The 26,996-nt window shown below is 44.5% G+C and overlaps 1 protein-coding gene across 6 annotated transcripts in view; it reads right to left on the reverse strand.

Moving 5' to 3' along the window:
* ASAH2 (N-acylsphingosine amidohydrolase 2) overlaps positions 1-26,996 on the reverse strand; it is a 103,739-nt gene that overhangs the window by 28,827 nt on the left and 47,916 nt on the right. For all 6 annotated transcript variants that reach the window (XM_040454224.1, XM_040454225.1, XM_040454226.1 and 3 more), the window contains exons 4-10: positions 26,754-26,959; positions 24,941-25,090; positions 16,790-16,966; positions 15,396-15,523; positions 14,173-14,250; positions 3,744-3,864; positions 1,825-1,950 (exon numbers count right to left, since the gene is read on the reverse strand). In XM_040454224.1, coding sequence (XP_040310158.1) covers positions 1,825-1,950; positions 3,744-3,864; positions 14,173-14,250; positions 15,396-15,523; positions 16,790-16,966; positions 24,941-25,090; positions 26,754-26,959 — 986 coding nt within the window. The remainder of the gene's footprint in view (positions 1-1,824; positions 1,951-3,743; positions 3,865-14,172; positions 14,251-15,395; positions 15,524-16,789; positions 16,967-24,940; positions 25,091-26,753; positions 26,960-26,996) is intronic.

Below are 26,996 nucleotides of genomic sequence, written 5' to 3' on the forward strand. Positions count from 1 at the left end.
ATTGTGTACTGTGAGCTTTTTCCCACATTTAATATTCCAACACAGTACAGTTTGTTGGTACATAATATTCTACTGCAAACAGGTACCATAATTTATTTAAACGTTTCCTCTCTGAATGATGGAATTCAACAAGTAATCTTGAAATCAACTGTGAATGAATGATGTGTGAACATTTTGCAAAGGAAGAGTAACAAAGGGAGACTTTCTATACCAAACTGGTAATATATAAGAGAAAACTCTAATTGTTACGCTCTACTACCCGTTGGGTAGAATTGATGGGAATAGAATAAATAGCCCAGAAATGACGTTTAATAAAAGTCACATCACAGGTGTCATGTTCTATAAACACAAAGAACAAGAGCCCAGAAACTACAATCTGCTTCTCACGTCAAGGCAGAAAAAATCTAAATGAACGTGGCAGGGAAACAATGAAATAAATGACGGTGTGGCCTAAATAAAGCCATACTAATAATAGTAAGTCTTTAAATCTTGCCACACAGACCTGTGTTCAGCCCTAAAACAATTTTAATTTTTTTTTTTAAACGTTTATTATTTTTGGGACAGAGAGAGACAGAGCATGAACGGGGGAGGGGCAGAGAGAGAGGGAGACACAGAATCTGAAACAGGCTCCAGGCTCCGAGCCATCAGCCCAGAGCCTGACGCGGGGCTCGAACTCACGGAGCGCGAGATCGTGACCTGGCTGAAGTCGGACGCTTAACCGACTGCGCCACCCAGGCGCCCCCTAAAACAATTTTAAAGACAACAAAGCAGGTGGAAAACTCGAATCCCAGTCCCACTAAAAAAAATCAACAAAGAAGTTGTAAAATTTTGTTCGTGAATGTGTGGACAAGTATATAGGAAGAGGTGGGATAGTGGTAACTTCCTGGGAGGGGGGAGAAGAAAGGGAATGAAGAGGAACTCACTTTTTACTGCCCTCTAGGTTTTCCATGTTGTGTGAGTTTTGACAGCAAGATTTGTTGTTTGTGACTTTATTTTTATTTTTTAATGTTTGTTTATTTATTTAGTTAGCTAGTTAGTTATTTCTGAGAGAGAGAGATTGAGCAAGGGAGGGGCAGAGAGAGGGGGAGACACAGAATCCAAAGTGGGCTCCAGGCTCTGAGCTGTCAGCACAACCCAACACAGGGCTCGAATTCATGAGCCGGGAGATCATGACCTATGCAGAAGTCAGATGCTTAACCAACTGAGCCACCAGGCATGCCAATGTTTATTTAATTTTGAGAGAGAGAAAGCATGAGCAAGGGAAGGGCAGAGAGAGAGGGAGACACAGAATCCAGGCTCTGAGCTGTCAGCACAGAGCCCGACGCAGGGCTCAAACTCACAAACTGTGAGATCGTGACCTGAGCCGAAGTTGGCCGCTAAACCGACTGAGCCACCCAGGCACCCCTGTTGTGATTTTAAAGAAAAGAAAAAAAAAATGTTGATGTGTTTTGTGTGTGTGTGTGTGTGTGTGTGTGTGTGTGTGTGTGTAAAATGCTGTAGACTTCACAAGTGAGAAACATCTCAGGCAAGCAGTTTCTGGTACTAACTTGTGATATCAGAAATGCCAAGGTGAAATGTTTCAGACTGTCCAAGTTTGGGCAAGGGTATTTCATCTCTGACATTTACTAATTGCCTCACCATTCAAAACACTTAAGAGTCAATCCAATGGAGAACTAGAATTTTATCCAATCGAAATTTAGTGGGTGCTCCTGAGAGGTCAGTAGGCCTGGGTGCACTTGGGGAGAACACAATTATAAGTTAATGGTGAATACTTAAAATGCACATGAGATGCAAACACAAAGATCTCATGTCATAATTACCTACCCCACCGATGGGACAAGAGCTATTGGCGTTATCACAAGAGTCTCCTGTGTTGACACAATGCGGGCCAAGAATATTGGGGGACACATCTCCGAGGTTTGATGAAGCAAAGGCTGCTACATAGGGTCCCTGCCAAAAGAAACATCCAACTGCCTTTTATTCTCTCTTATTTCCCACAATGAATTCCATTCAAAACACAAACATTCCATCCACTCTGGGGAACTCTTCAAAACCATTTGAGCACAATAAAAGGAGGAGGTAGGACATTCTGAGAAACTTTGCAAAAAATTCACATTGCAGTCAACATGCATGTTATCACGCTCATGATATTCCAACGATCAATAAAGCTGTTTCAAATAGGAGAGTTTCAACTCTGTGCCACAAACAGAAACATTTTGACAAGAAACACAGCATACAACAACACGGTATAAAATGCTGACTCATCAAACTCCTTCCTGGTATTGTGTCTGGAGCTGAGAGGTCCCTTTCTCCTTGAAAAATAAATATCCCTACTGGCTTAAAAAGAAAATATGAGGGGCGCCTGGGTGGCGCAGTCGGTTAAGCGTCCGACTTCAGCCAGGTCATGATCTCGCGGTCCGTGAGTTCGAGCCCCGCATCGGGCTCTGGGCTGATGGCTCGGAGCCTGGAGCCTGTTTCCGATTCTGTGTCTCCCTCTCTCTCTGCCCCTCCCCCGTTCATGCTCTGTCTCTCTCTGTCCCAAAAATAAATAAACGTTGAAAAAAAAAAAAAAAAAAAAAAAAAAAAAAGAAAATATGAATCCAGATGTTCCTGTGGCAAAACTGAACCTAAATATAGCATTCACCATCCAGATCTACCTCCATGTATCTTTTCTTTTAGCTCTTCAACCTGAAGTAACAGCATATAACCTTTCTGAGTGGTGTAAGACATTAACCTCAACCCAGCTGATCGAATTCTACCTTCCATGACTTCAATTTTCTTAGGGAAAGAAATAAGCAGGTATTGGAGATCATGTGTCTTTTTTTTACACCAAAAAGATAACTTATCTCAAAATGCCCCAGCCAGTGATCATAAATGGGAAGTTCCTTTCTTTTCCCTAAAATGCAGGCTAAAATTAAAAAAAAAAAAAATAGCATTTTATCAGTCAGGAGCTAAAAGATCACTATGAATGTTCATGGGGCTAATAACTTTGGTATCATTGCACTTTCTAGACATTTATCCTAGTCAAGGGCTTGGGGTTCTTATCGTCCTATATTCTTTGGCATTTGGGACTTGGACCTTAGGATCCAACAGAGCAGCCCTCCGCCTCCACAACCGCTTAGCTATCTGTAGTCAGTAATTGACACAGAGCTGAGGAGATTTCTGAGGCACGTGGACTGAGTTCCGGCCCCCACCTCGGATTCCATCCCTCATTGCGTTTCAAAGTTACGATAACAAGTCTGGTGGGTTAGGGTCGTCTCTCCCTTGGGGCTTATTAAAAGAAAGTATGACGAAACTCCTTAAAAGGAAATTCGCCATTAACAGGGAAATCTGGACCGCAGAAAAGATTCATCACCTGTCCCCTCCTCATTCAGGTTCTTAACGCTACTCAGAAGGTACTTCATACTTTGACAGCTCTGAAGAGAAAAGTTAACATCAACCCGGTTGATCATATTCCCAAGCCGATCAAAAAGTATCACGTATTGCAAAAATCTTGAGCTTGTCCTTTCTTGTCTAACTAATTGCAACTTTATGAAGCTACAGATGTCAGCAGCATTTGACACAGTCATTGTTAATTTTTCTTCCCCTCTCAGGGAGGATGGAGAATTCTTTTTATCCAAGCATATTAGTATGTGACGTGCCTGATGACACTTTACACTGAAGATTTGAATCAGCTATTCTGAGCATTGTACAAGTGAGGATCTAATGAAGTAAGATGATGTTTTCAATGACCCAAATCTCACCTGTCCGGGTAGATATCCTTTGTTCTTCTCTTGCTCAAAAAGGTAAGATGCATAGCCCATGTTGTCACTATTGACAAGGTGATTGGTATTGTTCATGCTGACGGGGTGGATGGCAAACCAGCTGTAAGAGAAAAGGAGCCCTCGGCTCAGGAAGAGAACCAGGTGATGGAGTCAAAACAATGCCTGCGAGCTTTGGTTTTCTCCAGCAGGAAACAAAACAAAACAAAACAAAACAAAAACGTTTTCAACGGTAGGCCTTTCACATTTAGGTTATTTCACTGATGATGAGCTTAGCTTATGAACAATATACTCAAAAAGTCTAGGCATTTACGTAGGTCAATAATACAAAACTAAACGGTCAGCAATCAGACGATATGCCTAAAGCATTGTGTGGGTGCCGACCTTGTCCTTCAAGACAGGTGCACATAACAATGATTGAAGTCAACCCTATCTAATTCAGAAGACCTTTACGGAGACCCTGCCGTGTGCCCTGTTCTGAACACACTGAAGCTTCCTTACACCCAGGGTCAGACAAAGATGCAAACAAATGGCTTTAGTGCAGTGTGACAAACGTTATAAAAAATAGGCATAAAGTGTTTGGGGACCACAGATGACTAGCAATTAATTCTTAAGGGCATTCCAGGGGGAAGGAACAACACAGTAAGCGCACAGAGGTGTGAAAGAGGCTGTTATACATAATTTGATGTTAGCCGTATGCATAGTAATACCTGTTAAAGTATAGAGCCACAACGTCTACAAACTAATTTCACATCTGTTACCGTACTTGCACTTCACAACGGCCCTGGAGCCCAGGCAGTTATGACCTCCACCCGGCAAGGTGTCTCAGAGAAGCAAAATGGTAGCTCATTGGTCACAGAGGACCAAGACTAAAGTTGGGGTCTTGGGACACCTTGTCTAATGGCCTTTGTAGGATCGAACCTCCACATGGATAAAAAAGATACAGAATGGAAGGCTGGAAAGCAAATTAACTAGAATGAATGCTCAAGAAAAGAGAGATGCTAATTCATGAACTTCCAGGCCCATGTAGGATTTTTTTTAACAAAAAAAAAAAAAAAAAAAAAAAAAAAAAAAAAATCTTTTGTTGGTTTAATTCTTTGCTAACGACTCTATAAAACATTTCAGCTTACATTCCTACCTAAGTAATATAGCTCACAAAGCTGAACATTTACTTACTGACTAGGGATGTTTTTAAACATCAAGGTCATCATTCAGGATTAAGTTCTCATTGCCCAACAGATGTATAGGTAGGTCAGAGATGGCCAGCACAAGGCCCACGGGGGCTGGGTAGGCAACACGGATGAGTTCAGCTGGTTGGTGCCACGGGGACCGGTGTGGACTGTGGATACCCGGAGGCACTTGCATGGGCCTAAAGACTCTACTATGGGTCTACTAAAGACTCTACCGGAGGCACTTGCATGGGCCTAAAGACCGTAGCCTCTACTATGTGGCTGCCAAATGTTGCCTTATGAGAGCAAGCCAGAGCTTCCAGATCTTTGATAAATCCATGATTTTGCGAAATATTTATCGATTTATGTTTCAAGTTTATTTACTTATTTTGAGATAGAGAATGAGTGCACATGCGTTCACATGCACACGTGCCTGCCTGTGAGCAGGGGAGAGGCAGAGAGAGAGGGAGAGACAACCCCAAGCAGGCTCTGTGCTCAGCATAGAGCCGGACTCGGGGCCAAACCCACGAGCCTGGGATCACGACCTGAGCCAAAATCAAGAGTCGGATGCCTAACCGATGAGCCACCCAGGCACCCCTCGATTAAAAAACTCTTGAAGAAGTAAATGGCGTGAGAGGAAAGGTGTGAAGTTTGGGCAAAATGGCTGAAGGGGAACGGGAGGCGCAGGTTTGCAGTTAGGGAAGGGGTACGTCACGGGGGTGGAAGGTGCAGCCCAGGGAACAGAGTCAATGGCAGTGTACCAGTGCCCTGTGGTGACAGACAGGAGTTCCGCTTGTGGTGGGCATAACACAAGGCACAGAATCGTCCAGTCTCTATGTTGTACACCTGAAACGAATATAACAGTGTGTGTCCACTATGCCCAAATAAAAAATTTTTTTAATTAAAAAAAAAGAGAAGAAAAAAATTTTCATTAAAAAAGAAAGAGAGAAGTAAATAGCACAGAATAAAAGGAGGAGAAATCTTACCGATTAAGAGACTTAACACACATAGCCAACAAATGGAGTTGGTGGGCGGACTATTTGGATGCTGATTCAAATAAAACAATTATAAAAAGATCTTATGACACAATCAGGGAAAAGTGAACACAGACTAGGTTTTAGAGCATATCAAGAAACTATTTTTCATTTTGTTGGTTGGGATCATGGGTTATGGTTATATTTTTTTACGTTTTTCCCTGATAGAGATATACACTGAAATATATATGAGTGAAATGATTTGCTATCTGGTGTTGGCTTTTGAAACTCTAGCAAAGCAAGGGTGGCTCAGCCGGTTAAGCGTCAAACTCCGGCTCAGGTCACGATCTCCCAGTTCGTGGGCTCGAATCCCACGTCACGCTCTGTGCTGACAGCTTAGAACATGGAGCCTGCTTCACATTCTGTATGTGTGTGTGTGTGCGCGCGCGCGTGTGTGTGTGTCTGCCCCTCCCCCACTCGCACTGTCTTTGTCTCTCTCAAAACATAAGCATTAAAAAAGAAAAATTAAAGCTCTAGCAAAGCAAAACAAAAGGAGAGGTGGGATGAAACAGAGTGGCAGAATAGTGCTAATTACTGAAGGTGGATAATAGTTACATGGAAACTCAAAGACTAATCACTCTAAATTGGCATATGTTTGAAAATTTCTATAATAGTGTTTTTTTCATGTTGGCATCCATTTAGAATTTTTTTAAACAGTGTTGAACAAACCAATCACCAGCCTATGAGCTAAATTTGTTCCCCAAGGTATGTACTGCCCCCATGTAAAGGAACAGAAGATTAGGTTAAAGGTGGTTCTGAGCTCATGCCCTAAAGTTACTTGCAAAATTTCTCTCTTTTGAAAAAATCCTTATACTAGTTTCCTTTTTGCAGATATGGGTTTGTCTCCTCCTCCTAAAACTCAGGTGCCAGAGAAAATTCTAGTCAACTAGTGTTTTCCAGTTAGTTGGGAGTCTTTTTACAGTTTTACTCCATTTAGTTTGGAAGGAAAATGGGGTGGTGGCCGTGACCTTCCCATGGCTCCCCAACCAGAACACTTCTGTCTAATATGATTGCCCTGAGGTCAGCCAGCTTCAGCCAGACTGCAATCTCTCTAGGGCAATCAAAGGAAGCCTGTGGAACAATTTTATTAACATGGACTGTCATGTCGCTCTGCTGAGGAGAGGGATTTTATACACAGGATCTCATTTCATCCTAAAAGCATGCTTGGAGGCAGATGTTATCATTGTCCTTATTTTATGGCCAAGGAAACGAAGTCTCAGAGTGAGCCAGTGAGTAATCTGACCAAGGTCACACCCATTGTAAGTCAAGAAGCAGGTCTAAGAGTCCAGGTTTGTCAGACCGCAGAGCCCAAGTTCTAATCTGCTGTGGGATACTGGCTCTGTCCCCTCCGTTCATTCACCTGCTCATTCAATACACAGTTAATTTTGATTCTGTGCCAGGCACTGGAGACGTGGAGGTGAGCGAGGCATCATCTTGCACCTGAGAAATGCTTGGGAGAGGATGCGACATCTGAGCTGGGTCTTAAAAGAGGAGTAGGGACTCGGCAAAGGGATCCCTGGAGAAAACTCATTTGTAGCAAAGGCATCAAGATGGGTTTAGAGGACGGACGGTCATTCTGGCCACAGCATAACGGATAAAGGCAAGGAGAGAGGACAATTGTTCTTCTCATTCCACCAACATGAATTTGTTAGCAGCAAGAGTGTGGTTGGCATCGTGTTACACGCCAAGGAACACAGAGGGGGATCAGGTGTGTTCTCTCAATCAGGGGCCGACAATAATATCTGTAGAGAAAGCAATTGCTGAGAATTCTAGTCTGCTAATTAGACTTGAATTTGTATTGATTTCATGGCTTTATGCTCATTTATTTTAGGCCTTGGAAAATTAATTGAATTTGCCTTTCTCTACAAAACTGAAAAAATAAGCATTCGGAGAAGTGATGCGAATCTCAGAGTGAGAAGATGCTGTATTTTTCCTCCTCTGGCCTTTGAAATATGTGCAGTTAAAATACCAGGCTTGTCACAGCGACCAAAGTGCGATGGGAACAGATGAGTATTGTAAAGATATGCAGAAAGGTCATCATTTTAATATAAGAAAGCGGCCCTCACAATTTATTTTATCTGGTCAAAACAACATTCTTCCAAGCAAAGTTCAAAAGAGTGAAGTTAGGTCGAGGTAATTTCAAAAGAAGTTAGAGCACAGATATAAACGGATAACTAACGTCCCTGTTAACAAACATTTCTAAATAATGATTACATCACAGCTAGGAGTCAGCATAATGTAATCAAGGTACCACGGAAGGTCCAGAGATTTGAGATTTTATCCTACTCCGTAGCCAAGTTAGTTAAAATTTCCTAGTCTCTGTTTCCTAGGGATGAAAAATAATACATTTTGACTATGCTCTGTGAATCAATAAACAGCAGAGTAATATAGAATATTATAATCATTCTCTCCTCCTAGGTAATCGAGGCATTTTCTAGGGCCTCTTCATTGGGACACTATGCACTTCCTACTCTGAAGCAGAAAAGAAAAGCCAAATGCAAAATCGAGCTTCTTGAATATTCTAAAAGAGTAATAAACCCATCCCAAGTTCTATTCTCTCAAACCTGGGCCGCCATGTCCAGCATGCAGGCTGTGCCCTGCACAAAGATGAGTTGCAAAGGGGGTAAAAGGAGGCTGAAATCCAACCCCCACTCAGCTCACGGAGCTAAGCACCTTGGCCCAGAGAAGAAAGCGCTTTTGTAAGTTGTGCACCAAGGTCCTATGTGCTAACTGCAGCCCTCTCCACCCCACAACTATATGGTCAATTAGTCTTTGACAAAGCAGGAAAGAATATCCCATGGAAGAAGACAGTCTCTTCAATAATTGGTGCTGGGAAAACCGGACAGCAACATGCAAAAGAGAGAAGCTGGACCACTTTCTTATACCATATGCAAAATAAACTCAGAATGATTAAAGACCTAACTGTGAGACTTGAAACCACAAAAATCCTAGAGGAGGACGGACACAGGCAGCAACCTCTTTGACATCAGCCATAGCAACTTCTTACTTGACATGTCTCTGAAAGCAAGGGAAATAAAAGCAAAAATGAATGTTGGGACCTCATCAAGATAAAAAGCTTCTGCACAGCAAAGGAAACAACCAACAAAACTAAAAGACAATCTACAGAATGGGAAAAGATATTTCCAAATGACATGTAAGAAAGGCTTAGTACCCAAAATACATAAGCAAGTTATAAAAGTCGACAGCCCCAAAATGAATAATCCAATTAAAAAAGTGGACAGAAGACACAAATAGACATTCCTCCAAAGAAGACCTCCAGATGGCCAACAGACACATGAAAAGATGCTCGGCGTCACTCATCATCAGGGAAATGCTGAGCAAAACTACAATGAGACGTCACCTCACACCTTGTCAGAACGGCTACAATCAACAACACAAAAACAAGAGTTGGTAAGGATATGGAGAAAGGGGAGCCCCCCTGCAGTGTTGGTGGGAATGCCATCTGGTGCAGCCACTCTGGAAAAGAGTGTGGAGGTTCCTCAAAAAGTGGAAATAGAACTACCCTACGACCTAGCAATTGCACAACTTGGTGTTTACCCAAAGATTACAAAAACATGAATTCAAAGGGATACGGGCGCCTGGATATTTACAGCAGCATTGTTTACAATAGCCAAGATATGGACGCAGCCCAAGAGTCCACTGATAGATGAATGTATAAAGAAGATGTGATATATATATCTATATATGTGCATACATGATACATATGATATAGATATGATATAGATAGATATGAGATATATACATATATGATATACATATATGATATAGATATCTATATATAATGGAATGTTACTCAACAATAAAAGAAGAATGAGATCTTGCCATTTGCAATGACCTGGGTGAAGCTAGAGAGTATAATGCTAAGTGAAATCAGTCAGTCAGAAAAGGACAAATACCACATGATTTCACTCATATGTGGAATTTAAGAAACAAAACAAACAAGCAAAGGGAAGTAAAGTGAGAGAAAGGCAAAGCAAGAAACAGACTCTTTTTTAATGTGTATTTATTCATTATGAGAGAGAGAGAGAGAGAGACAGAGAACAAGCAGGAGAGGGGCAGAGAGAGGGGGAGGCGGAGAATCCCAAGGAGGCTCCAGACCCCGACTCAGCGCTTGAACTCACAAACGGTGAGATCACAACCTGAGCAGAAATCAAGAGTCGGACGCTTAACAGACGGAGCCACCCAGGCGCCCCAACAGACTCTTACCGATAGAGGACAAAATGACAGTCACCAGAGGGGACGGGGGGGGGGGGGGGGATGGGTTCAACAGGTGATGAGGATTGAGGAGGGCACTTGTGACGAGCAGCGGGTGATGTATGGAAGGTTGAATCACTATATTGCACACCTGAAACTAATGTTACACTGTATGTTAACTAGCTGGAATGTATATAAAAATAAAAGGCTTACAAATAATTCTCAATCTTCCTTTGGTTTTTAGCTCCATTATCACTTCCTTAGGGAAGATTTTCCCAGTCTCCCTGCCCGGGTCACATCCCTTTAAGACAATGCTACGCACCTTCCTTTCCTGGCACTTAACCCAGTTATCATCTTACACATATTTCAAGGACTGTTTGGATACCTCTTGTCTCTACCAAGAGATTATAAATTCTCTGAGGGCAACAACGCCATCTACTTTTGCCCATCAGTGTATCTGTAGGACGAGCTCAGTTCATGACACATAGATTCTACACCATTTAATACATGAGTAAATAAATCGATGATCTCTGGAAAGAAGAGGTTATATCTGCATCTGAGAAATATGGAAATTGAGTCTCTGAGAACTTAAGGGACTTGCTCAAGGAACCCGGGTGTGGGTATTATTTGATTCCTGATTTCAGGGCCAGGAAAAGCACCATTCCAAAGACTGGGAAGTCCTGCGTGGCACCCAGTAGGTCTCCGGTGCAGACTCGCCGAATGAAGAAATGAAACCAAAGGTGAAGGTAGGAAAGAAGAAATTGTGGACCTCAATATGGTTCCCAGCATGAAGAGAACAGTTTGGGCTGCAACACTGGGCAGGTCACATCACCTACCTGGCCCTTAGCTGAGCTGTGAGGCAGATGACACCCATGTTCCGCCAGTCAGAGATTCTAGGCTTCCAAACTCCTCATGCCTTGGGATTCTGCCTAACAGCAGGCACCTACATCTGGTGGCTGAGTTACTCAGCAGCCCAGATTTGGCTTTATGCTTTGGATCATTTTTAATGCATTCAAAGAGCAATTGCCACTATGCAACAAGAGGCAATTGCACAAGCAATTATGTCAAGGATAACATATGGTGGCTGCAAAAACAATAGCAAGTTATTGCAGGGTGTTAAGCCTAGCAGATGGAGGAGAGTTGCTATAACCTTGACGGTTGGCCCTGGGACTTCCAGATATGTTATATAGTTATATGCGAGGAAGCCACGAACATCTGGAAGAACGACAACATTTTTTAGTCTTCCATGGGCATCATTAAAGGATTCAGAAACTACTAAGAGGGAATCATGGACGATCTCAGTCATTCAGCCAAGAGTTAAGTGGAAACTGTAAGGAAAAAGGCTCCTTCTCCCAGCGAATGTGGAATTCTCTAACTCGTCAGAGATACATGTTTGTATCCTGACTGACTCCTAACCAAATGGCCCACCAAAGTGCCCCACAATCTGGAGCTAGCTCACCTTTTCGGATTCCTCCCTCACCCCCTCCCTGACATAGCCCATCCTCTGGCCTCCCAGCTCACTGTCTTTTCATGACTTCCACGATGCTCTCAGGTATCCCTGCTACCTCCTCCAAGTTCCCACGGCATCGATCGATGGCCAGGTGGCAGCACTGATGGCCATCTGATGTATGTTGTGATTACTTGCCTGTCTGTCTCTGTCCCCTGCCCCAATCACCCCATTAGTCTGTTAGAGCCTTCAAGATAGGGACCATGCCCATCACAACACATACCCCAAGCACACATTTAGGAAGTCCACTGTTTTTGCCCCTGGGTGGCTCAGTCAGTTAAGGGTCTGACTTCAGCTCAGGCCATGATCTCACGGTTTGTGAGTTCGGGCCCCACGCTGGGCTCTATACTGACAGCTCGGAGCCTGGAGCCTTCTTCAGATTCTGTGTCTCCCTCTCTCTGCTCCTCCCCTGCTCACACTCTGTGTCTCTCTCTCTCAAAAATAAATAAAAGCATTTTTTTAAAAAAGAAAGTCCACTGTGTTCAACACCAGTTGGCAACTAATCAGTAGATGAATTCACTATAATGGAAGAATAACTTCTATCATGTCAACCCAGATAATAAAGTTTATTTTATCAGGGAGTTTTTAGTGACATCACTTGACACCCCATGAAGTAACTCCAATGCTAAAAATGTCAAACATTCAGGGCCGTCCAGGGTGGCTTGGTCACTTAGGCATCCGACTCTTGGTTTCGGCTCAGGTCGTGATCTCACAGTTTGTGAGTTTGAGCCCCATGTCGGGCTCCGCGCTGACAGTGCAGAGCCTGCTTGGGATGCTCTCTCTCCCTCTCTCTGAACCTCCCCTCCTCACTCTCTATCTCCCTCTCTCAAAATAAATAAATAAACATTTAAGAAAATACATAAAAAGAACGTCAAGCATTCTGAGAAGCCAACAATGGAGTTCTTAGAAGTAGAATGTTATTCTGCTTACCATTTAACCAAAATAATAAAACTCTTTTCTATGCCAGACACAGAGTAGAACTTTGCATGTATTAGGTCATTTAATCCTGAAACAGTCCTATGAGGCATTATCATTTCCATTTTCAAATGGAATAGTTGAGGTGTAAGTAGGTTAGTAAGTGGCAAGGCTGGGATTTGAACTCAAGTCCTAAAATCTACCCCTAAAACCAGAACTCCTCACCACCGTGCTGTTCTCCACCTGGTTACAGGGCCAGTACTGATCACAGTCCTTAATGTTTTCATTCACCTCTTATTAATTTTAATTAATTATTAATTTGACTTACATAGACCCTTTCAGTTAAGTATTTCATAATCCTACCTGATAGGCCCCTACCACCTTTACTCACGCTTATTATCAACATTTTAAGGACTCACTTTATCCCTCACTTTTAAAGTCAGAAAATTGAGGGGTGGCTCAGTTGGTGAAGCATCCGACTCTTAATTTCGGCTCGGGGCACAATCTGACATTTCGTGAGGTCGAGCCCCACATCAGGCTCTGCTGCCAGTGTGGAGCCTGCTTGGGATTCTCTCTCTCTGTCTCTGTCTCTCTCTCTTTCCCCCTTCCCTTCTCTCTCTCTCTTTCAAAATCAATAAATAAACATTAAAGAAAGAAAGAAAGAAAGAAAGAAAGAAAGAAAGAAAGAAAGAAAGAAAGAAAGAGAAAATTGAGCCACAGGGCAGTTAAGTCACTTGGCCAAAGTCACAAAGCTCATCACAATGACAACACAGAGCGAACCCAAGCCATTTAACTGTAGCTCCCATGAGCCATCATACACTTCCTTCAGGCATCCTCCATCACTTGGACGTCTGCGCATCAAGGCACCTGGGGCTATTACCCAGCCAGTCAATTCCTGAGTCAGTCCAATTGCAGGGACAAAATTCACACATGAATGCAAATGCCTTCTTTATGAAAAAAAAAAATCCACATGTCTTCTTACATATAATCCTGAACTAAAACCTGTGCCAGGCTGTAATTTCACCTCATCTGCTTCCTTCAGGTGGCCTCAATTCTGCTTCCATCACTAATTGGCATTGTCCTACATTAGACTTGACTTCATTCTTTTAGGAAAACACAGATAAATCATCTCAAACCCATAATCATTTAGCCTGGTTGGTGAGATTGTTTTCTCATTTTACCAAGAGATAATGGTCCGCCATCGTAGAAATTCCACATATGACATCTTGATAGAGTAATAAGCACTGGTATTGACTGAATCCTTATGTCATATCCCAGATGCTACACTACACTTCTTTACCTGAATCCCTCATTTACATCATCCTTTAATTAGCCCTGTTTTCCAGGTAAGGAACCGAGCCCTGGAAAGCTGAGAACCTTGCCCCAGGATCCATGGTTGGACCCAGATGTGTCTGACTCCCAAGTCTGGACTCTTAACTACTCAACATATTCCCAGCCGCTGCTGCCACTATTCTAGTCTCTTCCTCCCACGCCCCCCTCCCCGTCCCCACCTCCATGATTAAGGAAAGCTATCCAGACAGGACGAAAAGCAAAAAAAGTAAACAGAGTACCTGATAAGGCCCAGGTCAACTCCATTCAAATCTACCATTTTTAGGATGATCATTTCTTTGTCAGTATTTGAAGAATACCTAGTCAAAACAAAGAAACGCAGTCACTTCTATGTTAGTTAGAGCCTGGGCTTCTTGTATGACCAACAGTAGCAGCTGACACAAAAACTAAAGTCAAAATGCCTTCAGCGAGCGAGGTTTCCTGATGTGCTATGGTCTTACGAACCACATCCAGGACCTCAGTCCTCAGCTAAAGAAATGGCTTGCAAATAGCATCACACTTCGTGGCATTAGGTCAGCCAACTGGAGATGAAATTGACATCTTTATGTAATGGTCGTGATCTTATAGAACATACAGGTGTTTCTTAGAAAAGGGATTTGTCTTTGAAATTTCTACTCCGGTCAAATTTTCACGGGATCTCTTAAACATAGCAGGGAATATGCAACATCAAAACCATCCCTGACCTGTAGCTTCAAGCGTTCTTTCATGGCCTTTCAAGGGAAATCGGATTATGTTTTCTAAAACTCAACTCCTTTGAAATGGATGGAAAAATACGCAGACAAATGTAAAATGCCAGGTGGTCAGGTTGAAAGTGAGATATTATTTTACTGTGCCACAGCAGTCAAGGGCTTCTCTCCTGTGGCAAACCTGGGTCAGCACTTAAGCAAACAAACAAACAATCGGCCTTAGTTCCATTCCATTATGCTAGTTTTATTTATTGTTCTTTGTTCCTGCTTCTTTATCCTTTTATGTCTTCTCTCTTGCCACATTCTCCTGGATGGAGACGATTTCTGCTGAACGATCTAACAAAAAGAGCTATTCATTAATTTAATAAACACGTGTTGCGCACATTTTCATCTCCGCTTTACAGAAGCTGAGAGGCAGTAAATTACTATAAGTAAATCACTGAAGGTCACGTGACTAGGAAGTGATAAAGCAGAGATGGAACCAGAGTCGTGCCCGATTGCAAAACTGGGAGTCCTTCCAACACTCACGCTGACCCCAGCCGCCAGCAGAGCGGGCCGACTGGTGCACGGGCTGGCGTGTGTTACCACATTCACTTTTTATTTCTGCCAGTCTTAGATGATCAACATGTTTTAACTTTACTTTAGCTTTACTACTCTTTCAGGATCCCACCCATTCCTTGAGTACCAACTGCATCCTTAGATTTTTGTTGCTGATCTCTAAAGGAAACCCATGATTTTATTGTGATAATGCCCCTCGCCTGGCTCGCTCTGACGGAGGATTCCAAAGGTAAGAAGAGGGGCTTCGGTTGATCTGTACACCTTCCACGTTTCCTTTGTTGATAAAGATTTTGCCTGGTTTCATATTTTTGTGCGCCATCTCAATGCTCTGTGGGTTAGAGTGAGAGAGAGAGAGAGAGAGAGAGAGCCAGTTGTGAATTTGGACATCCTGTTGGATAAGGACTTAGTCAATAGAAACAGAGGAGCGCTGTGGACAATTTCCTTGGTCTCCTAGCTGCCCCTGCTATGGGACAAGAGCTAGAGAACCACATGGCCAGTGTCACTCGGGGGCACACAGATGGCCTCAAGGCTGAGACATAAGAATTGCCGTGACCTGGGAAGGTCACTTGAGTGTCTCAGAGCCGCTGAGTCAGGCACCGTTCGCAGCTTCAATTGGCCAAACCGGAAGCGACTCCCCCCGACCTAGGACCAGGATTTGTTAGCTTGAAGGTGTCCCACCCTCCTTGTCCTCTCCCTGCCCTCAACCTCTGAGGCCAAGTTTTTCACACTTTTCTGACTCAAAGCCATCATAAGCAAAACATTTTTCATCACAACTTAATACACGTCGACGTATGTGTGCTAAAACAGAAGCTCACAAAATACACCCTTCCCGTATGTTTTGCACCATGATAGGCTCCGATCTGTTTTACTTTAGTTCTGTTCATTCAATCCTTCTTGCAACCCATGGAATTGACTTCAGGAAGCCAGCCATGAATTACCATCCACGGTTTGGAAAACATCGTGGTAAAGACATTTCTGCCTTTGCCAACTGGATCGCCAGGTTTGGGGGGGACTTCATGAGACAAAGTAGAGAGGGACTAAATCTAGAAGGGAAAGGTATGAGGGAAACAGGAGAAAGGACCCTGGGGGAGGCAGTAATAAGCTGCAAGGTGGGGAGAGAGGAGAAAGAGGCGCCCAAGCCAGGAACACAGAAGACCGTGCCGTCTAGAACTCTCAGAGAGGACGTGAGAAATAAGGGCGTGTGTTTATGAAGTGGGTCCCCTGTCATGTTGTTTGGGAACTAGGAGGCGAGACTGGAATTACTTGCAGTGACTTTTGGTTCCTTGATGGCTTCCTTTTTGTGTGACTTTGCACAGAGAACAGACGTCAGGGCCCTCTCAGTTGTAAGGGTGACATAGGAAACGTTTGCTGTCCCTTTGGACACCTGCAGGAGGCTCACTGCATGGAACTCGCCCCTCTCAATCAGTCAGTGCCTCGGAGACCAGAAGCTCCTGGGGAGTCAGGAACGGAGGGGGCAGGTGCTGAGACTGCTCAGGGCAACATCCTATAAGGACTCTCTCCATATCACAGCAAACCACTCCTGAACACTTGTGAACAAGGGACAGGGCAGCTTCCTCTGGGGCCCTTTGCCTACCTTCACGATGCCAGTGACCATGTACTCAAAGGTGCGATTGCTAAATCCTTCACTGGCGATTACAAACACAGTATACTGGAAATACCCTCCTGGCCCCGAGTGTGTATGAGTGCCACTCAGGATGACGTTGTCTTGTCTGTACAGGGAGCCATATTTACTCTGCAGTCTGTTCAGGACCTTCAAGAGAAAAGAAGAAAAAAAAAAAAACAACAGAACTAAGAAGAGGGATAACATAGCAACTCACTATGGAAAAGGCTCCAATGAGTCTAATCAAAGATCCATATCAATGGCACCCCTGTCGAGTGGCCCTTCACTCGGTGCTGAAGTGTCTCATCGTAGGCACAACTTCAACAAAACCAGTAACCATCAAGGCTAACGTTTCATAGACTCTCGCCGTATGCAAGCACAGTGTTAGGTCGGACACACATTATGTTATTTTAAAATCTTTATAACGACCCCAAGAGGTAGATGTTTTTTTCAATGTTTGTTTATCTTTGAGAGGGAACAGGGGAGGGGCAGAGGGAGAGGGAGAGAGAGAATCCCAAGCAGGCTCCGTACTGTCAGCCCGGAGCCCCATGCAGTCTCCATCTCATGAAGTTGATGACCTGAGCCAAAATCAAGAGATGGATGCTTAACCGACTGAGCCACCCAGGAGCCCCAGAGGTGGATATTTGGAACCGCATCTTTTAGCTAAGAGCACTGAAGTGTAAAGAAGATAAATAATTTGCCCACTGACCTAGTAAATGTGAGAGCCACAACCTGGATCCACATCTCTCTAACTGCTGAACCAGTATGGTTTGCTATTCATCGTTCCACACATGCTATTAATATCCAGGCACTAGGAGCGATATGAGGTTAATATCTGAGCACTAGGAGTATATGAGGTTCCTATCCTGATGGAACGTTTATTCTAATGAGGGAGAAAGGTAACAAGCAAAGAAGCACGTAATATGGTATCACACAGTGATAAGTGCTCTGAAGACAAATGTCGTTGAGTGGGGAAAAAGAGTGATGGGTGTCAATGAGGAAACATCTTTCCAGAGAGGCTGGCTTCCACCCAAGAGCGTAAGCCGGTTGAGCAACACCAATGGAAAGCATCCCGGGAGCAGCGAACAGTTGTGTAAGGGCCCCTTGCCGCCTCCCTGCCCAAAATGAAGAACTCCATGCTCCCTGACATATACTGTCACCCTTATTGGTCTGGGGGCAGGCAACCGCGGGGACCTAAGGACACCCCAGCCACCCTGTGGGGAGGCCCATCGGAAAGGAACCATCTTGTCAGCACTAACTCGCTAGCCAGGCGGGTGAGCCACCTCAGAATAGTAGACCCTTCGGCCTCAGCCAGGCCTTCCAACACCCGCAGCCCCAGCCGACACGTGAGTTCAACCCATGACACGGAAGTGGGCGTGTGTGTGTGACTTCGGTTCTAACCTAAGTCGGAATCACCCAGCTCGGCCTCCCTGGGATTCCTGACCCACAGAAATCCTGAGCAGTAATTCAGGACGACTGTGAACATCTAAACGCATGATAAGTGTGCTCATAGGGTCCAGACGTATCACGAAGACAATGGAGAGAAAAATCCCTGGTGCTGAGAACCTGTTTCTGATTCTGCTTTAATCAGCTTCAACCTGATATTGGGCGTTATTGTGGCTTCCTTGGGAAAGATGTTTTGACCTTTTTTTTTTTTTTTGTCAAGGGGCACCGGGATGGCTCAGCTGGTTAAGCATCTGACTTTGGCTCAAGTCATGATCTCAGGGTTCATGAGTTCGGGCCCCACATCGGGCTCGGTGCCCGATGAGCTAGAGCTAGAGCTCACTAGCTAGAGCTCACTGAGCTAGAGCTCACTTTGGATCCTCTGTCTCCCTCTCCCTTTGCCCCTCATGGTCTTTCAAAAAAAATAAATAAATAAAATAAATATTAACAAAAATTTTTTTTTCACTTTTTAAAAAAGTTTTTATATTTATTTATTTTTGAGAGAGAGAGATAGAACGTGAGCAGAGGAGGGGCAGAGAGACAGGGAGACATAGAATCTGAAGTAGGCTCCAGGCTCTGAGCTGTCAGCACAGAGCCCGACATGGGGCTTGAACCCACACACTGAGATCATGACCTGAGCCGAAGTCAGACACTTAACTGACTGAACCACCCAGAAGCCCCTGTTCACCTTTTTTAAATGTCAAAAATCATTAAAATGATCTAGCAAAAGTGTCAGACCCAAAGCGACCTTCCTCAACGTAAGATACTGTCAGTTAATACCCGGCACAGTAAGGACAGTGCATTTACGGCAGGGATCGCAAATATCACTTACGTCACGCACTTAGTCCTGTCTATTGGTGGTGGCTCTCAGACGCGTGGTGTTGAGAAGGATCCTGAGCCCAAACCTGGGCTTAGCAAGAAAGAGTGCCTTTTTTGATTAGCAACGCTGTCTACTCTCTGTGTGGCACAGGCAGTGGTAGGCTGATCAACCGTCACATAGCGGGAAACGAAAAGCTCTCATTTGAATCGCTTGTCAGTTTCTCTGGTGTAAATACTCCCTGCCCCAGTCAATTTCAAGCTTCCAAAATTTAACAACGAGCCCCCCCCAAGCTCTTGAATATTTAACAGCCAGCCCTCATGAGCTGGTGCAAGACGGTCCCAGAACACGCTTGGGAAGCGTGCAACTTACAGGCTATATACTTAACCCGCGTAAATACAACCACCAATCTCTTCTATTTTAGGGGAAGAGCTACCCCACCCTCATTCTACTCGTGTGGTCATTGAATGAGGAACATCTTATGAACAGTGTTGCCTCATTAACTAATCCGCGTCCCACACACCGATTGCTAGGTTACCACGTCCATATACACAATCCTGTGATGCCAGGCAAATGTGAAAGGAACTATGACATGACCAGACCAACACCCTCTGACCAAGTAGCCTACATTCTCCATCCCAGTAAGTCTCCATGTTGCTCCTGTGTGACCCAAATCCAGACCACACTCTTCATCACCCTATGTCTTCTTCTAAAACAGTAATAACTCCACTCATGAAGGAGAAGCCCATCGCTAAAGGGGCACCATGAAAGCTCGACTAAAGGCTGCTCTGAAAAGCTAATGTGCTCACAGTTCTGTAACTAAGACAGGAAGGTAGCAAAGAGAAAGAACTTCTGGTCAACCTTAAAGCTCTCCTAACCCCATCCCATTTTTATTCCCAGAGAATGTTAGGGTTTTATAGCAAGTGTACTTCTTCGGGCTTACACAAGAATCGAGGTCTTAGCAAGAGAGAAATTACGGGGGCATCTGGGTGGCTGGGTCGGTTAAGCGTCCAACTTCAGCTCAGGTCACGATCTCACAGTTCGTGAGTTTGAGCCCCACATCGGGCTCTGTGCTGACAGCTCAGAGCCTGGAGCCTGCTTCAGATTCTGTGTCTCCCTCTCTTTCTGCCCCTCCCCCGTTTGTGCTTTGTATCTCTGTCTCTCCGTCTCTGTGTCTGTCTCTCTCTCTCTCTCTCTCTCTCTCAAAAATAAACATTAAAAAAAAAAGGAAGAAAAATTATGGCACTCAAATTTTAAAACAAAAGAGAAAGACCACAAACATCTCCCAAAACTTCTATCCTAACCTATATGCTCCAATGTGAATTCAGAACCACGGAGCTTCAAGAAAAAGAAAAGAAAAACTCAATCATCTAGTAACAACGTCTGCCAGCAGCCATGGTAAATAGCATGTTACCTACTTCATGAGGAGGGGTGTTTCAACAGAATGAAGAAGTTACCTTAAGCTCTACAGCTCACCTCTGTGTTCAGTTTCCATTCGGTTTCCTATTACTGACACACCTGGGAACCTGCCGCAGAAAGACCCGGAAAGCCCCTCTGTTCTGCCCTGTCTCACTGCTCAGGGATCTTCCAGAACCTTCATTGCATGCTGGAAATGTCATCGGTCCTCAAAGCTGAGGCTGAGAACCTGCCTAAAAGCAGGTATTATAAGGAAGCGGGAAGGCAATTGTTGAGCTACATTTATTCCTCACACTTTCCCTTGGGTTAGCCTGGGATAACAGAGTGGGTTCATTTAAAGGCCTTCCCACTGGGTCTCAGATTACACGGGGAAAGTAAAAATAGGAAGGGATGGTGAAATGGTGGACTGTTGACTTCACAGCCTCTGCAGTCCAACACATTAATCCCCTCTCCCCTCCCCACTCCACCCCCAAAGTCCACCCCTGCCTCTCCCATTTCTTCTCATGACCCCACCATATCCCCATGAGAACCATCTCCGACCCTTGAGAAAAGTGGTAAGCGTCGTGGTAACAAGTGTGGGCACTGGCACCGAGATGCCTGTGCGTCCACCCAGCTCCGCAGACAAGTTCCCTGATCCCCTGCAGCCCGTGTTTGTTTCCCAACCTGTCACGTGACATAATGATAGCACCTGCCTCCTCCGGTTGTTTGGAGGATTGAATTCATTAGTGTACGTGGAGCCATCAGGCGTGACTCATCGCGGGAACTAGGCAAGTTTTAGCTTTTATTTTTATTCATTCTCAAACCTCATTTGCATTTAAGGTGACCTCTTACTACCAGGTAGCCTCATGGCCACCGCACTGACTGAAGACCTTTGCGTGAGCCTCACACGGTCCAGGGGAAATGTCCAGGCAAAGTTGACATCCTTCCCGCGAGCTTCCCTCCCCTTTCCAGTTCGTGCAGCCTTCCAACATGTTGTAAAACTCCCCTGTGTTCAATCTCCTCTGTTTGAAATACCGAGTGTGATTACCATTTTCCCAACTAGGTCCCCACCAGTAGAGCCTTCGTATTAACTTAGCAAAGCTGCCAATTTGTGTCCTGGCCTCCAGCCTCAGTCTATTTCATCAAACACTGCTGTCTGATTAATCATTCTGAAGCAAAATTAGGTTTGCATTACTCCTCCACTCAAAAGTTTTTGCAGAAGCCCCATCCCTTAACAGAAGTCAAAATAAACCGGCACCCCAGACCCTCTACGATTATGACCAACATACCTGCTAGGTGTATTTCTAATTACGGGTCCTAATAGCAGGAAGCTTTGTGCCTGCAAAGGAGGCTACATCCCTCCCTCTGCCACGTTAACCAGTTAAAATTCCTCCCATCCAGATAAAAAGATGTGGTATGCATATGCAATGGAATATTACTCAGCCGTCAAAAAGAATGAAATCTTGGGGCACCTGGGTGGCTCAGTCAGCTGAGCATCCGACTTCGGCTCAGGTCATGATCTCACAGTTGATGAGTTCGAGCCCCACGTCGGGGTCTGTGCTGACGGCTCGGAGCCTGGAGCCTGCTTTGGATTCTGTGTCTCCCTCTCTCTCTGCCCCTCCCCTGCTCGTGCTCTGTCTCCCTCTGTCTCAGAAATAAACATTAAAAAAACTTTTTTCAATATTCAAAAAAAAAAAATGAATGAAATCTTGCCATCTGCACCAACATAGACGGATCTAGAGAGTGTTAGGCTAAGAGAAGTCAGTCAGAGGAAGATAGATACCATATGACCTCACTCATCTGTGGAATGTAAGAGACAAAACAAATGAACAAAGGGAAGAAGAGAGACAAACCAAACCACAGACCCTAGCTATAGAGAATGAACAGAGGGTTACGAGAGAAGGGGTGGGTGAAACAGGTGAAGGGGACTAAGAATTCACTTGACTTGATGAGCACTCAGTAATTGTTGAATGACTGTACACCCGAAATATAACTCTACCGTTAACTATACTGGAATTAAAATAAACTAAAATTTTGTCCATTCAAATGTCACATCCACTGTGAAATTTTCCCCTACGTTCCATTTTCGGATTCCCCTTGTGGTGGTTTGAAATCACTGTGTGCCCACAAGTTCCTCTCTCCTCCTCCCTGTAAGAAGGGAGGTTCTGCTGTCCTGTCCCTGGGTGTGAAATGGACCTGGTACCTTGCTTCCAATGGACAGAATATGCTGGAAGCTCAACTCCTGAGCACAACTGTGGCCTCTTCACTTCTCCTTCTCTCGAGTCACTCACTTTGGGGGAAGCAACAGTTCTGGGCCGCGAGGATCTGGAAAGGGGGAAACTGAGGTCTTCTATCAGCAGCCACACAAGTGAGTCATCTTGGAAGTGGTTCAATCAGGCCTTCCAATGACTGTGGCCCTTGCCAACACCTTGATTTCAAGATATCCTAAGCCAGAACCACCTAGTTAAGCCAGTCCTGATTTGCTGATCAACACAATGTATGAGATGATGTTTATTATTTTTTTAACTTGCTTTATTTTTTATTTTCCTAAATTTACATCCAAATTAGTTAGCATCTAGTGCAACAGTGATTTCAGGAGGAGATTCCTTAGTGCCCCTTACCCATTTAGCCCATCCCCCCCACACACCCCCTCCAGTAACCCTCTGTTTGTTCTCCATATTTAAGAATCTCTTCTGTTTTGTCCCCCTCCCTGTTTTTATATTATTTTTGTTTCCCTTCCCTATTATTATTTTTAATGTTTATTTATTTTTGAGAGAGACAGAGCATGCAAGTGGAGGAGGGAGGGGCAGAGAGAAAGGGAGACAGAGGACCCAAAGGGGGCTCTATGCTGAGAGCTGAGAGCCCAATGTGGGGCTCAAACTCACAAACCATGAGATCATGACCTGAGCTGGAGTCAGATGCTTAACCAACTGAGCCACCCAGAATCCCCTAGATGATGTTTATTGTTTTAAACCACCATATTCCGGAGCTATTTGTTATTCAGTAGATTACACACCACTGAACTTTACTCCAGTGAACTATAGTTCATGTGTTTTTCTATTACACTCCCTTCCTCCTATCCCCAACTGGGCAGTGAGCTCATAGGGAACGTGCATTATGACTCCTTTGACTATGTACCCTCTGAAATTGCCTGCAAAGTGCCACGCAAAAAGCAGGTGGTCAATGCATTTTTCCCTGCAAGATAATAGAATAATGTCACTTTTAAGAATATGGGATCTGACATCAGGCGTCTGTATGTTCAGAACCCAGCTGTCCCACTTGCTGACTGTGTGAAACCGAAAAAGCTACTTGCCTTCTCTAAGACTCTATTACCTTATCCATAAAGTGGAGAGAACAACAGACCCACTGCATGGTTTTGTTGTAAGCGTAGGAGTGGGGAAAACATGTAATCTTGCTTCCTGAGCGTCTATAGATGGGGGAGGATCCCACCACATTCCCCAAGAAAGAGTGACACTGGAGAAATATTTGAGGGCCTCCCTCATCTCTCTCACTGGCTCCTTCACACAGCAGGAGTAACAGTGTTTAACAGATGAGGCTGATAGAACATGACAACGAATAGTGGGCATTTGATTGTCACTGTCCTGGATAGTCCAGACCCTCATCTCCCTTACCTTCGTGAAGGTGTGAGCAAACGTTAAGGGAGCACATTCTCTTTCTGTGACCCGATCCCATGCAGAAAATATAACTGGGTCAGGGCCAAGAATCTGGCTTAGAGAGGCAGACATGGAAGTCCAAGCCCATCACCCTATGTCTCCCTCTCCTTCTGTGCCTCTTACTGTTGCCTGCCCAGGACCCACAGGCACCTTTCTGCTAAGCTCAACCTTCCCCACGGTGGGGTGACATGGTCTCAATTCAGGTAAAAATCACAGAAGAGCCTGCCATAGTCTACAATAGCACTTAAAGGGTGAGAGCGCTAACATTGTATTTTTTTTTTAATTTTATTATGGAAATTTTCAAACACGTACAAAAATAATCTGAAGAACATAATGAGACCCCCATCTACCTCTCACCCAGCTTCAGACATTTATGGCCAATCTCATTTCAGTGTCACGTTTTCATTCTCATTTGGCTCCTTGCATCTATTCTCAGTCGTATAAAAACTTGAGGGAAGAGTTAGTGATTAGTTGGCGCTCTCAGGATTCTAATTAGGAGGATTAAATAAGAGAATGTATGTGAAGATCACCCAGAACATAATAAAATTTCAAAATACATTAACGTTAATAATGACAATGAGTCATCAGCAGAATTGAAAGCAGGTTTTGACCAAGATGGCGCAGACCGAAATTATTTGTGGGATAATTGTCAGCTGGATTGTCGAGAGTTAATAACGTGGAGGGCAGTAGAATCTCACTGGATGAGAAGCCAGGAGGGCTTTGTTACTTTCAAGGTCACCCACAGACTTCTCTTTTAAATCACATGTCATTTCTTTTGTCACCTCAATCACTTACCTCTAGCCTGAGTCGTTGGGATACCATGCCTATGTCGATGCTGACAAACGCCACTCGATTGGACCCATCTGGTTCCGCCATGATGAAAGCACGGCTGTACAGCCTGGTGAGGATGCCCCGTGCGTTCTGGCCAGTTTTGCTGTAGCCCATCTAGAAGGAAGAGAAAGTCAGGGCCCCTCTGCCTCACTGCCCTGCCACGAGAACCAAGCACAACCACGCAAAAAGAGACCACGTAGGAAAGAAAAACACAATCCACAGGACACTGTGGCTCTGAGTGAGGTGATAACATGTGTTTTCAAGAATAAAGCCAACATCATAAGAGAAGCTTTACTCTTCTGTTACAAAAATGCAAAGGCAAAGTAGTTATCTGTTTGGCAGAAGCCATCCATAGGCCCACGGGCAAGGAAGGGGTTGGCATGGCTTGGGAATTCCGTTACCACACCGGAGACCTTTCAGGGTTTTCTGTTCTCTTCTCCTGCCTGAGGTATTACAGAAGGAAATAGTTCCCCTACCATCATCCCATATACCCAGGCGCGTCTAAAGACTGAAGGTTCCCTCACTTTGGTTGTTTGGTGTATGGTGTTCTTTTCTTTCTTTATTTTATTTTTTTTTCAGAAGAAAATGGTTTCTTTATGATTCAATAATCTCTTTATTTTTTAGTTTATTTATTCTGAGAGAAAGAGAGAGAGAGAGAGAGAGAGAGAGAGAGAGCGCGCGAGCGCACAAGTGGGGGAGGGGCAGACAGATACAGGGAGAGAATCCCAAGCAGGCTCTGCATGTCATTGCAGAGCACACAGGGCTCGATCTCACAAACCACGAGATCATGACCTGAGCTGAAACCAGGAGTCAGACATTGAACTGACTGAGCCATCCAGGCACCCCAATAATCTTTTTCTGAGGGTACCACACCCTGGATTTTACCTTGGTGACCATTCCTCAGCCAAGTCAGACAAAATCCACCTATCTCCCACCCCCCCTTCACACTATGTCATAAGACCCACCCGTAAAGTTATATCCTGGTCTTCAGAATGCTCTCTCTATCGCTCACTTTACCCCTCGTAGGAATGTTCATTCAGGGTTCTCATTCCAGAGCCACTTTTCAGAATAGACATCAGGGAACAATTCCTAGAATCAAGGGCTATTTGGTAGGAGGGAGAAAATCTCATCAGACTTCACGTTCTAGCTTCCTAGAAAAAGGTTGATATGAGTGAATACATCCACCATCACAGCCAAGAGGTTGCAGACCAGCAGCCAATGGGCCACACCTGACCCACAGAAGCATTTCACTTGGCTTGCGTGGTGTTGGCCGACACTAGGTTTCCAGTTTTGACTAGAGTTGCCTGTATTTTCCCACAGACAGACTTAGATCCTCAGGTCTTCAGTTCAGAAATTTTCCAGCTTCTCTTGAACAAACTGTAGGATAGGGCAGCCCTCCATGGTAACAATTGCTAAAGCCATGAACTTTCTAGTTGTCCCATAATCCCTACCACTTCCTTGAGGGTTCGCTAGACTCTTATCAGCTCACAGAGAGGCCTGCTTCCATCACTTATGGTACCGGCCCGTCCCCGGTGGTACAAGAGTTTGACAGCAGTTCCATTCATAAAAAAGTGGCCAACTGACTTTACAAAGGAATTGTGGTTGAACGCATGGCCCCTCTGCTCTCTATGGCATGGTATTCACAGTGTTAGACAGCAGTGAAGTCAATGAAAAAGGAGGAAGACAATGATGTAATCATAAGGAATCAGTGTAGGGTGCAAGTGGCAAAAGTAAAGTACTTGTTTCATTCTCCTTGAGGAGCCCATGATTTGCCTACCAAACTGATATCTGCTACTTGTCCTGTGCAGTCAGCTCGCCCAACACCAATATGGTAGCCACTGAAGTTCTGAAATAGAGGAGGCTCTGGGGTGGTGGTCACCGGAGGTCCCTGGGTGGCTGTGGAGCCATGTGTGAGCGTCGAGCCTTGAGTGGTCGTGGAGCCCGGCATGGTTGGGGGGCTCTGGGTGACCGGAACGCCTGAATCTAAAAGCAGAACATTTAAGAAACAACAGTTCAGTCC

Source organism: Herpailurus yagouaroundi, unplaced genomic scaffold (genome assembly GCF_014898765.1).
Source record: "Herpailurus yagouaroundi ecotype Mexico unplaced genomic scaffold, PumYag 211, whole genome shotgun sequence".
NCBI classification, from domain to species: domain Eukaryota; kingdom Metazoa; phylum Chordata; class Mammalia; order Carnivora; family Felidae; genus Herpailurus; species Herpailurus yagouaroundi.